This window comes from Ammospiza caudacuta, chromosome 5 (genome assembly GCF_027887145.1).
Source record: "Ammospiza caudacuta isolate bAmmCau1 chromosome 5, bAmmCau1.pri, whole genome shotgun sequence".
In the NCBI taxonomy this organism is placed as follows: Eukaryota; Metazoa; Chordata; class Aves; order Passeriformes; family Passerellidae; genus Ammospiza; species Ammospiza caudacuta.
In genome coordinates, this window is record NC_080597.1 from 27,629,403 (window position 1) to 27,641,978 (window position 12,576).

Genomic DNA, 12,576 nt, shown 5'->3' on the forward strand with positions numbered 1-12,576 from the left:
AGCGCAGCAGCAGCAGCAAGTCCTCATCTCTGCTCAGATGCCAAGCAGTCACTATTCTATTCTTGATCTGCTCAGAAGGCATACTGCTCCCATTCCTTGCACATATCCCAACTCGCATGAGAAGCTCATTCATGTGTCCAGCCCATCCTATCCATCTTTGGATCAGAACTCGTCTCTTGTCCTGAGTCACCACTATTGAGCGAGGACCAAGAAAGCCATCACAGCACACCAAGACCACCAGGGTGAAGGTGAAATTGGGAGCACCAAGCTTCTTCCGTGTCCCACTCCCTGCAGGTGAACAGGTGTCACCTGGAGCCGCTGCAGCTGAGGCTCAGGCATCACCAGCCAACAGCCTGCAGGCACCAGGAGGTGTTGGGATAGAGGTGGCAGTGGAGGGATCGAAACCTGCTGGGGAGAAAGCAAAGTGAGGTCAGAGGACAGTTTTTACACCAGCACACAGCTAGAAGATGGGAGGCCTCTCCCTCATGCCCCATTCCACATCAGGTGCCCACCCTGCACCACAGAGCTCAGGACTGTTTGCTCACTCTAAGGTGTCTTTTCTCAGCAAAGCCTCCCTCTGATACCCAAATCCAGCTCCAGCCCATGGAGCCCAAGCCCACAGCTCACCCTGATCAGAGGCAGGGAGATGGGCACTGCACCAGCTCCTGCTACATGGTTCTGCTGATGCTCTTTTCATCACCTAGCTGCTTCCCACCCCTCCTATCTCCGCTAGGATCTTCCTACTCATGCTCTGCAAATAACAACTTTAGGTTTGTTCACTCAAAGAGGAGAAGGTAAATCAAAGAACAGTTTTGTTTGCAGTCAGCCTGAAGTGAACCTTTTTCTTTTTTCCCTTCAGTTTTCTCAGCAAAGCATAAAATGAAAAAAACAAGCAGAATTTCCTTCCTTAAGTTTAAAAGAACATTTCTGTTCCTGTCCCTGAGGTAAAAGGTTAGCTTGTTCAGTCTCAAAATGGGAAATAAACAGCAATACTTTTGGCTTAGGCATTGTCCAAATAAAATGTTTTAAATGCTTCATTTCTTTCCACTCACCCAAAAAGGTTTGCAATGTTTATAATGGTTCACAAATAGCTTAATGCTGGGGTGCCCCTCACCCAATAAGCCATGTGGCTGTAAGGTTCCTGTCCCTTCCTCTAGCCCTCCTGCACCCCATTGGGCTGCCTCCCCCTCCCAGCCTGTTGTCTGAGGGCTCACACAGCAGCAACACCCAGAGCACTCATGCCCCATACCTTGAAGGATCCTCCTGGGGCGAGAAGGGGCCGCTGAGCTCAATGACATTGAGTTTGTTCTCAAACACACCATAGCTGAGGGTGACCTACAAAGTAGCAGTGGGAAAAGAGTAGAGAGAATGAGATGAGTTCAGGAGCAAGGAATTTGCTGTGGATGACAAAAAACTCCCATTCTAGTTCCTTCTCTGCTGGCTTAGCCTCTGCTTTCCACATCTCCCCTTTTTTCCTTCCCATGATGGTCCACCCTACTAGTCCTTTGCAAGGCAGAGAGAGTGCCATGTCAAAGGCCCTTTCCCAATCAATCATCATTTCTGCTTGTCCCTGTGCCACATTCTCCCAGGGATGCCCTCAATCCTCCCATCACTCTCCCTACATGTGCTCCCCACCACTGATCCCAGGGCACTGTGACTGGCAGCTGTGCTGCAGGCAACATCTGCTCCTTATTTCAAAGATGCATTCGTCAGGAAAGCCTCCCCAGAAGAGCAGATGATTGATTCAATGCACACCAGTGCCATCAGTGGAACATCATGCCTGTAAGCTTCCTGCCACTCCTCCTTCCTCACACACCTCTCTCTTGCTTCCCTTCCCCTCCTCACCTGCTGCATGAGCTGAGAGGTGGGGATGAGCTGCAGGTTCTCCAGGTGGGAGTGGAAGAGTGCATTGGGAATCAGCTGCCCACCGACTTTGCACTCAATGATGTAACCCACGGTGCAGTCATCCGGCAGGCGGATGAGTTCCGAAGTGCTCAGGAAGTTCCTGCCACTGGAAGAGAGTAGGGCTGCATGGGCTAGGAAAAGGGTAGGGGCAGATGTAGGCATCCACTTGGGCAGGAGATTACTGAAAAACAGAGTAAATCCTGTAACCAGGCAAGAAATCCCTGAGTTCCAGCTGCACATACTCGGGAACAGGCTTGCTCTTTCACCATTCCCAGCCATGCTGTCCCTGATTCATGATCCAGGTCCTTGGTAAGCTGAGGCATAGAGCTGACAGACTTTACTGAGTCATTTCTCCACGTGTTTGGTGAAGTGCACTGAGCCCCTGGGGGTCAAACAAGCCACCACAAGAGAAACAGTGGGAGCACATGGCAAGGTCCAGGGAGAAGTGAAAACAGGACATGCAGCTTGGATAAGCCATCTACACCACATACTTGGCCACCTTCTGATGACAGACTATAACCAGTTTTAAGGCTTCGGGAACTGGAATTATTTACACAGTATGAGGCACGGTCTACTACAACAACTCCCAGCAAACTAAAATGTGTTTTAAGCATTTTAAAAACAGTAGTGGCAGATTTTATGCCAGGTCAGGCATTGTCTATCTGTGCCACTTTCACTTTACCCTAGATCACAGATCATCCTGTTGACTGGGTCTACCATACAATACCTATCATGGGATTTGGCTAAAGCAGCCACCTGGTGTGGATCAGATTTGTCCTTCTGGGTACGCTGAGATCTGGTTAAGGCTGGTTAAGGCACAGCCAATGCCCACCAGTGTACATGCCTGGGGTATAACCTAGGGCATCACCTTGTTCTAGGCTGGGATAACACCTTGGGACCTACCTGTGTTCTCCATGCATCAAGCTGAGGAAATGACAGTGGACACCTGAGAAGCCAAAGAAGGTTTAGGGTGAGGGAACAAAAAATTAGCTCAGGAGGGAGGTACGGAAATCTGGGAAGAGGCAGATGAAGGGGAGATGAGATAGGCAGATGGGAAAAGAGTCACACAAAGCTGAAAGGGATGGGAAGGAGTGTGAGGAATAACCAAGAGCCTTAAGGAGATGGGGAGAGAGGAGTACATCATCCTGTGACCATGTTTACTGATGTGCCTGCTCTTGCCAGTTTTCAGTGAGTTGGCAGACCCACCCACTACATCCTTCCTCCAGTCTCACATCTTGCAGACGTGCAGCACGCAGCACTCTGCACCTTTGCAAACACCACATGCACAAATCCAGGGCTGACACTGCCAGGAATTAATGTGCAGCCACGTTGCTCATCCCCAAAGGCTCCCACACTCCCCAGCTCACCTGGCCCAGGGCACCATCTTCCTTGCCAGCTTGCGGCTGATGCAGAACCCGGCCCCTCCAGTGGCAAACCAGAAGCGCACGGATTTCTGGAGAGAAACACCAGAGAAAATCAATGGCAGAGGCTCAGAAAATACCACACTCCCAGAGGTGGGAATGCTGGAAACCCAGCTTTGATGTCAGGACAAACACAGCCCTATTGTCATCCCAGCCCCCTGACTGCTGCCCAGAGGAAGGACTTTCTCGTAGTACAGCATGGATTTTCACTTCCTCATAACTAGAACAGCCAGTTGCTCCTGCTGGCAGCAACAGGTGGGGTGCCTAGGGCAGGCTTTTGTCCTGTTAGACATGTACCCAAAGGCAGAGCAGCAACGCGGGACTCTGCCCCTTGAATGATCAAATTTAGTCAACACCTTACAGCCATGTATAGACAAGATGGCAAGTTTTCAGCTGTTGTCATTCCTCTTGGGACCTGTTTCTCCTTGCAATAGTGCTGGTTTTGGCTGGGGTAGAATTAACTTTTTCACAGTGGCTGGTGTGGGGTTGTGTTTTGGATTTGTGCTGAATGCAGTGTTGACAATACAGAGATGTTTTTGTTATTGCTAAGCAGGGTTTACACAACAGCCAAGGTCTTTTTTGCTTTCCTACTGCCACACTGGTGAGGAAACTGGGTGTGCAAGGGAGGTTGTGAGGAGACACTGCCAGAACAGGTAACCCCAGCTGCCCAAAGGGATTTTCCAGCCCATATGACACCATGCTTAGTCTATAAAGTGTGGGTAGAAGGAGGAAGGGGAGGGACATTTGGAGTGATGGTGTTTGTCTTCCCAAGTCACCATTACATGTGATGGGGCCCTGCTCTCCTGGAGGTGGCTGAACACCTGCCTGCCTGTGGGAAGCAGTGACGTAATTCCTTGTTTTACTTTGCTTATGTACATGGCTTTTGCTTTCCCTGTCTTCACCTCAACCCACGAGTTTTCTACCTTTTACCCTTTCAATTCTCTCCCCACTCCCTCTGGTGGGAGAGTGAGTGAGCAGCTGCGTAGGGCTTGGCTGCTGGCTGGAGTTAAACCATGACAAATGTGAGCCAGAGCACCAAAACACCCCCTGCCCCCAGTCCACCTCACTGCCCCAGGCTGTACCGTCTGGTTGTTTGGCAGCGTTTCAGAGGCCCAGATGGGTCGGTTCAGGCTGGGTTTGCCCAGGTAAACATCCCGTGTCTCCGCATAGGAGGACAAGAGCTTCAGGAGTGCCCCAGGGTTCAGGTAGTTGTCATCATCCAAGTGGCAAAACCAGCTGGGGCAGACAGGAAGACACAAGAAGTTTTCAGTAAGGAGGGTGCCTCTTGCCCTCGGGGGTCCCCCCACAGCAGCCCTGACCCACCTCAGGCCGCTGGCCAGGAAGGCGTCGAACTCTGCAGCCATCTTGCAGGACAGGGCCAGGTGGCTGTGCTCGGCAGAGCAGTTGGTGAAGATCACATGGCCACCTGCCAGAGGAGGAAAAACTCAGAGCCAGCCCACTTTGCATGGTCACAGGGAGGACATCTGGGCAGGAGGGAAGGGGTTTGTTCACAGTCAGTGTCCTCATGCCCCCCCAAAAGGCATCCAAACCCATGGAGACACGGGTTCCACTCCTCCCCCTACCAGGAGATGAGACATGGACAGAGCCAAGCAATCTGGCCAAGACTAGAATGCCTGCCATCCACACTTCCACCCTGCCCACTGCCAACCATGATGCAGAGATTGAGGGGCTCTCTCATATGCCACTTCTACCCATGGATGCTTTAAAGCAGTCAGCACCCTGCCTCCAGCTGGCTGCATGCCCTGGGGTAAGCCAGATACACCAAACTATCACCATCACAGGACATGGCAAGGGGCCTGTTTCATTGGGCAGTGCTGGTGCAGGACAGCCACTCCTCACACCAGGCTCCTCTCAAGGCCAGGACAGCTCAGGGGCGGAAGGTGGTGGCATAGGATAGGTCATTACCCATTCTCCTTTCCAAGGCATCATCTTCTTCATCGGTGAAGATGTAGGTCTGGGGAAACAAGGAAAAGAGATTACTCTCAGCGATGGAGCTGGTGCTGTTCCTGGCTGCCCACTTCTTCCTCCCACAGCTGGACACACTTGACATGGTTACCCCCCTCCATGCTCTGCTTCTGTACCCACTCCCAGGCAGCAGATGAACAGAAGGATGGCTGTGCTCCCCCTTCCTGCAGGGCACAACCATCAGTACTTGTGTGGCTTCATTTTCACCCCCAATCCCACTGCCTTGGGAACAGGGGACCCAGGATATGAGTGAGGGGGCAAGGTAGCCCTGGATTAGGTGTCAGTGGTAGAAAAATTAAGGCATTGTGGTTAAATGATGCTTGGGTTAAAAGAACATCTGCTTGTCTGTGAAGTGTGCACAGCCCCCTGCCACTTTCTGCCCCCTCCTCCTCCTCTTCCTCCACTCCCAGGCTTCTCTAATCCCCCTTGCTGCCATTATGTGGCACAGCTCCCCCTGTTCAGAGCCAGGCGAGGATCAGGGCTGGTGGAGAAAAGCTTTCCTCAGGCAGAAAATGAGCTTTCATGAAATGAAAAAGGAGTCGCGAGCCATAAACAGCCTCCCCACCAGCTGCCCACAGGCTGGTTAAACACAGCACCTGCACAGGCACAAAGGGAACAAGGCAGGCAGACAGCAGTTCCAGGAGCCATCACTGCTCCCAAAGGCAGGGAGACACGAGTCTCTACATCTCCCACACCCACCCAGCATGTGGGAGATATCCCTATCTGGAGAACATAGCAGGAGAAAAGTTGTGTATATGAAAATACGGCAGTGAAGGACCCTCAGAGATACCTGGCTCAAGCAGAGACAGCAGGATGGTTTCCTGATCTCAGACGGATGAGCTACAGGCTCGGTGAATTACCCTCTGAAAGCTGAGCTGCAGCAATGGAGCATGCACACATTCCTACCCCACCCCACCAGTAAAGTCTCTTAGTTAACACCACTTTCAAGAGTTTCATGTGACAAGCAGCAATTAGCCAAGTCTCAGGTGAAGGAACTGCTCTGGGTCAGGGGACCATATCACAACCTTCAGGCAAGGCAGGGACTGTCAGCAGCACAGGATTTCCCTTGGCAGCATGTCAGAGTTAGAAATTTCCACTATCGCAAATATTTCCAACTTAAGAAAAACAAAATCTGAAGCCATTGAAATTTTCTGACATTTTCAAAATAAAAAACCCAAGAAATATTGTTGCTGGAAATTAATTGCTTACAGATATAAAACCAACTTGATATCACATGTCAAACAAACATCACATTTGACTTAAAATAGCAAGATGCATCTTTTCCAAATTTTCTACTTGTAAAAATATTCTGAGGTTCCCAGTTTTCTCTTGATGCAAGATGAGAAATGTTGGGGGGTTTTTTGCAGACATCCAACATATTCCTGTAGAACCCAAGGATGAAAGTACACTGTCACCACAGGCAACACCAGACTGTCCAAAATAACTGGGAAAAGGGAAATATGAGTGTGGGGACCAGGCGAGTCCAATTTTTCTGGCACTTTCAAACTCTGATCTCCATGGCACACCTGGCTGTGGTCAAGAAGTGCAAAAGAAGATCACAATAGCAAATGCAGCTGCCTCCATCCTCGTCTCACCATCCCTCACACACCTGAGGGTGGGAAACCCGGCACAGCAGCTGCTGCCAGAGATGAAGCACAGAAAGTATCTCTCCATTCTGGAGCAGAGAAGATGTCTGTGTAGGAAAGGATGTCTGCTGGACATCAGTGCAAGCAGCGATAAGGAGCCATTGTGTCAAACAGCTCTTTCTGGCAGCTCTTCATGAACAGAAGAGCTCAGGCAATGGATAAATGCTAGACTTTGAGACCTCCTCACCCCAAATTAGGGAAATAGCCTATCAATAAAAAAGTAGCACAAAGGAATAAAGATGTGGAACCTGACAATCCAGGGCCATGTTCATCGCCTAAGCTCCCAGGGTATCCTTCCTCTATGAAGAAACCCTCTCCAAAATGCAAACACATCAACAGGATTACTGTTGTGTCCTGCACAGAGAACAGATTCAAAATCTGGGGTGCATTCACATCACTGAAAATCTGAAAGCCAGTTCAGGATGGGCCATTCAAAGGTTTCATTCCCATTGGCTGGGTGTGTGGGCTTCTAAATGGAGGGGAAGTGCTAGAAACAGCTCACATTACCAAGCCACACCAAAAAGCTGGACTCCTCTCCATCAAAACTACTGGGGCCAGGAGTGTAAGTCACTCCAAGATTCTGTCCAGCTAAACAATCATCAGAAACCCCACTACTATTTAGATTAAGCTTTTGCTGAGGAAAAGGCTTTTCACTAAAATGGCTTTCACATCAATCTCCAGTGGGAAGTTTGTCATGGATCAGTTCTCAGGAGGCAGAGAATGGTCCAGCAAAGAGTGCCCATCTCACAGTTCCCCATCTCTCACCAACTGCATGTCTTCAGATTAAATTTCAGAGCAGTTTCAGAGACCTTCTCTCTCTTATTCTCTACCCCAACAGAGTCCAACACAGAGGATTTTTAATTCAGCTCCCATACAGTCTGTCCTTGCCATCAAAACCACAGCTGTTCCTGCCTCCTGTTACAGTCACCTAAGCCTGACCTGGGAGGTCTGGGCTGCTTCCTCCAGGAGGAAACCATGCAGGTATCCTGCTCTGAAGCCAGGCTTGGAATCAGCAACACAGCCAGCTGCTAAAATTTCCCTGCTGGCCACTGGTGGAGAAACACTCACTGAATTGGTCTCCAGCCATGACTGAGGGCAAGTGAGACAGAAAGAAGCTGGATCAGCCCTAGGAGAAGGCAGCCTCTGCACATCAGGACTTCTGAGACCTGAATTTCTCCAGGACTGGTTCCTAAAGCCTATGTCTCTCCATAAGGACTCAATAACAGGAGGTCTGATGTACTATTCCTGTCCCCACAACAACTGAATGTCCTTTGCAAAATGAAAGCTGTCCTTTTTTTGCTAAGTGAGGCTTTCTATATTGTCAAATTTTCAAAACTAACCATTTCCTGGAAACTTAAAAAACCCCTTAAACAGGAATATATTTTAAAAAATGGTTTTGACTTTCATGTACTTCTCTTTACCTCCCTTTCTGTTCCCACTCCCCTTCCCTCAAAGCCATTTTGTAAAAAAGAAGAAGAAAAACACAGAAAATTGAGGAGGGAGAAGGAAAATATCAATCTTGCAACAAAAATTGGTAACACTGAAAAAACTCTGTTTTAAAATGAGTGACACTCCCATTCTATGCCTTCCTTCCTATTTCTCTGCTCAGTCTGTGTAGCTTTCCAGAGGCTGGCAGCAGCATGGAAAATTCAACACCTCTTCCAAGGTTTCGACACCACTTCCATTCCAGAGGGGATCAGATGAGTCTGGGGAGCTAGTATCTAATTCCTGTCATCAGCAGAACAGCGAGGCACTGATTTGTCAAACAAAGGAGGGACAGGTGAATTGCTCCCTAACAACCCACTGGCAAGGCCCCACGAGCAATATCCTACTGCCAGTGCAGGCACGTGGTTGGGTTTGGTTTCTCCAAGGAGCTGCTGGGCTGGAGCTGGCTGGAGAGGAGAAGTGCCTCTGCAGGAGGAAGCAGGGCACCTCAGACACCGAGAGGGACACACAGCCACGAGAGGAAGCGTGCTGAAAATAGGACTTGGCTTCCTGTGACGACCGCAGCGGGCCAGACAGTTGCAGCACCACAAAGTGGAAAACCACCCTTACCCAGAAAACCCTGGACTGCTTCAGGCACTCTCCTACCCAGCATCTCCGCCCCCGTCCCCCTTTTTCACTGGGGCCTGGATTTGCCTTATAGGCACCCATCACACACAGGCAGAGGCAAAAAAACCCCTTCAGGGCAGCCATAGGATTTCTTCTTTCTTGAGGAGCAGCTCTGCGAGGGAGGGAGCAAAGCACCGGAGCTCTGGGGAGTGCTCCTGCCCACCAGTGAGCCAGCCTGCACAGCACCACTAATGTGGTGCCCTGCACCAGTTTCTCTAGCAGGAAGGAAACTCTCCAAACTCTTTGAGCAAAGGATGGAAACATTGGGCCCCCAGTTTAAAAAAAGAAAGAAAGAAAAAGTCAAAAATACACCCACATCACTTCAAGATCATGCACATGAAGGCATCTGCCCAAGAAGGAAAAGTATGGACTGTGCTGATGTGCTGGGGGGTGAACAGGGCTCACTACAGGAGGTCCTCCAGGAGCCTGCCTGCCTTGTTCTCTTACCCACTGCACTGCACCTTTACAGGGCAATGGGTGCCCAGGCACATTGTAGGCATCCTGACAAACAGCCTGGGGAGCCAGTCAGCTCCAAACCCAACAAACCCATGGAACCAGGAGAAATGGAAAGCCACCATTTCACACAGACACAGGCTGGTCTGTGCATTCAGTCTGGCATGGCATCTTCACCAGCCTTTCCCTGTTCCACCAGCTACTGGTGAAACATTTTGCAGAATAGCATCTCCCTTTGAATGTGAAGTGAGAAATAAGAGAAAATGAGGCAAAGCACTAAGGGGCACCATGATGCCCAGCTTCCCCTTCCTCTGGCTTTTATCCCCTTGCCCCATTACTAACACCTTCTCTCTAGTCAGAATCCACACACTCACCTGTTTGCTGGCCTGGGATATCCACGTGTCCAGGAGCAGCTCCATCCTGCTCCGGTGAAACCTCTTTGTTGTCTTCACAGCTATGAAAATGTCCCCAAGCGTCAGGCTTCCCTCGCTCCTGTATCCCTCCGGAGGATGGAGTCTGAGGTCCGTCTGCCCCCTGCCACCGGCTCCCTCTGGGCTCCCTTGGCTCTGTTGCTCTGGCTTCTCCAACATCCCCTCCCCGATCCCTGGGTACTGAGCCGCCTCCCGAGCCCCACGGTGCCGCATGGAGAGGAGGGCCACGCTGGCAAGGACGACTGCGGCTCCAGAGACACCGCGGAGGAGCCGACGGCCCATGGCTCCCGAACCGATCCTGCCGCAGCCCGTATCCTCCCGAACGGGGACAAGCTCTGCTCCACCTCCACGTGACGCTGCCTGCTCCTCTCGAAGCCTCCGAGGGGGCAAGATTTGTCAAGAGCAGGGTCTGAACAGACGTGGTCGAGGAACAGGGTGGGCAAAGACCAGGAAGCCAAAGAGTCAGCAGAGCCGAAGGATCCCGCTGAAGCAGGGGGGGTTTTCACAGACTACGGAGAGCTCAGTGCCCCAGCGAGGCAGGGACACACGGCTGGAAGACACTCCGAGGTGACAGCACGTGGCTGGCACAACCTGCCAGGAGGAAAGCAAGCATCCCTGCTTCCGAGGGAAAGGCTGCGTGTCCCAGGCTGGGTGCTGAGGGGGCGGCAAAGGAGATCAGAGCCATGAGGGGGAAGCCTGGGCCGAAGGCATCAGAAGACACCAGCGCACAGGGGCGAGCCGGCAGCAGGCGGGCGGCAGGGACGCGGTGCAGGGTGCGGCGGGGCTGCTCGCCACCTGCTCCCCTCGCAGTCCCTGGCCCTGCCAGCCCCGGCTCCTGCCAGCCCCTGCTCCCCCCGCAGCCCCGGTTCCGCCTCCGGGCACGGGGCGGGGCGGCGGCCCCGGGGAGGAAGGATGGAGCACGGGAGGCCCGCGTCTGACAGCGGGTTTGCCTCAGCAGGGCAGCCCCGCTCTGGGGCACCTGCGAGGTGACCAACGGCAACAGGAGGACAAACCTGTTGCCTGACTGATTTCCCCGCTTCTCTGTGACAGCTCGGCCCGATCTCTGCAGGCATGCTCATCCCCCTGCTCTTGAGAGAGGATGGGGACGGTGACACTGATGTGGGCTCTGGTGAAGTTAAGGTGCGGGGTCCTCTGTGGTTCTTGCAAAGAACGATTTTTCCCCAGGAATTCCCTTAGCCCCAAACTTTTCCTATGGATACAGGTCTGAGTTTGCTGCTCCTGCCTTTCAGTCCCAGCTTGCCTCCCAAAGTAGGATCGTGTATTCCCTGCTGTCCCTCCTGCCGCCACACCCCAGACTCTCAAGCTGGCAGACCCTCACTTCTAACACCCATCTCCCTAAACCATGACTCTGCTCCAGAAGGTCCCTTTTTCTCTGCCTCCAGCCCTGCAACCTCCACTAGGATATCCAAGGACATTCTGCTGCCCAGGTGGCTGCAGAACCAGTGACATTCACAGGAAGAGGTGCACCAGCAACCAAAAGCATGAGGAAGGGCGTACTGCCTCCCTTCCAGCCGTAGAATCACAGAAGGACTTGGGTTGGAAGGAACCTTAAAGATCATCCAGTTCCAAGCCCACTGCCATGGGCAGGGACACCTTCCCCTACATCAGGTTGTTCAGAGCCCCATCCAACCTGGCCTTGAACACTTCTGGGGAGCACAGGGTGGGGGCAGGGAGTGCAGTGTCACTGCTGAGTTTATATCCCATCCAGGTCCTTGCCCCCTGCAAGGACTGCAGCCCCTGCAGGGCTGAGCTCATCCATTTGTCCCTTGTGGTTTTTGTGCTATCCAAGATGTTGCTTTCCTTTCCCTGGGAAAGGAAAGGGAATGTCCTCTATCTTTGGAAAACCTGAGAGACCTGCAGGCACAGCAGCAAAGTGGCACCTCCAGCTCCCTCTTCATCCCCCACCTTCACCACTGGTCTCCTCTGAGCCACTTTCACTTCAGCCCTCTGGGTGCCAGCAAGGGACAGGGATATCAGAGGACGGGAAATTCTGGGGTGAGTACCACAGATTGCTGCATGCTTTTGCTGGTTCAGTTAGACATGGGGTAGGTGACCATGCAGTCCCTTCACACTACCTGCAGGCCACTTTACAGAGCAGCCAGAGAGATCCAGAGAGACCACCAGCCCAGGAGGGGGGATGATATCCATGCTCCCATCTCAGCTTCCCTGTGCTGCGAGCATGGGGCAGCTCGGGAGGGGAGGGGAGTGCTCTACATAAGCTGCTGAAATCAGAGCGCCTCCTCAGGGAGCTACAAGCTGTGGGCATCCAATCTCAGCATGGCAAAAAAATAAAAATAAGAAGTAATAAGTTGGGGCCCAGGAGAATTGGCGGGGGTGTGGAATGGCTCCATGTGGAAAAGGACACCCCGCCCCATGCACATGTCAGATCATGGGACCTTAGAACAGAGGGGTGGGCAGCCTGCCAGGGCCCTCTGTGCCACACTCCCATCGTGTGTCCAGCCACAGGCACTTCCCAGGCACACAGGGAAGATCTCCCTGCAGGGCTAAACCCACATGCTCAGTTTCTCCACATCTCAGATATACTTTCACTCTGCCCCTGTCCTGGCTATGGCTTTTTACTTTTGTAAGGAAGAAACCACT

The 12,576-nt window shown here is 52.1% G+C and overlaps 1 protein-coding gene across 1 annotated transcript; it reads right to left on the reverse strand.

Annotated features, from left to right (window-relative positions):
• Window positions 1-338: 338 nt before the first annotated feature.
• MFNG (MFNG O-fucosylpeptide 3-beta-N-acetylglucosaminyltransferase) lies at window positions 339-10,236 on the reverse strand. The gene is made up of 8 exons (XM_058805592.1): window positions 9,898-10,236; window positions 5,253-5,301; window positions 4,650-4,752; window positions 4,409-4,562; window positions 3,273-3,358; window positions 1,846-2,011; window positions 1,250-1,335; window positions 339-405 (listed from the first exon to the last, which is right to left on the reverse strand). The coding sequence occupies exons 1-8, from the start codon at window positions 10,234-10,236 to the stop codon at window positions 339-341; spliced, it is 1,050 nt and encodes a 349-aa protein (XP_058661575.1).
• Window positions 10,237-12,576: the final 2,340 nt, after the last annotated feature.

Excerpts from the sequence above, each read along its gene's own strand:
- MFNG (XM_058805592.1), bottom strand. The coding sequence starts at position 10,236 with ATGGGCCGTCGGCTCCTCCGCGGTGTCTCTGGAGCCGCAGTCGTCCTT. Across the intron at positions 4,753-5,252 it reads TGCCTTGGAAAGGAGAATGG|GTGGCCATGTGATCTTCACC; the intron begins GTAATGACCTAT and ends CTCCTCTGGCAG. Across the intron at positions 4,563-4,649 it reads TTCCTGGCCAGCGGCCTGAG|CTGGTTTTGCCACTTGGATG; the intron begins GTGGGTCAGGGC and ends TGTCTGCCCCAG.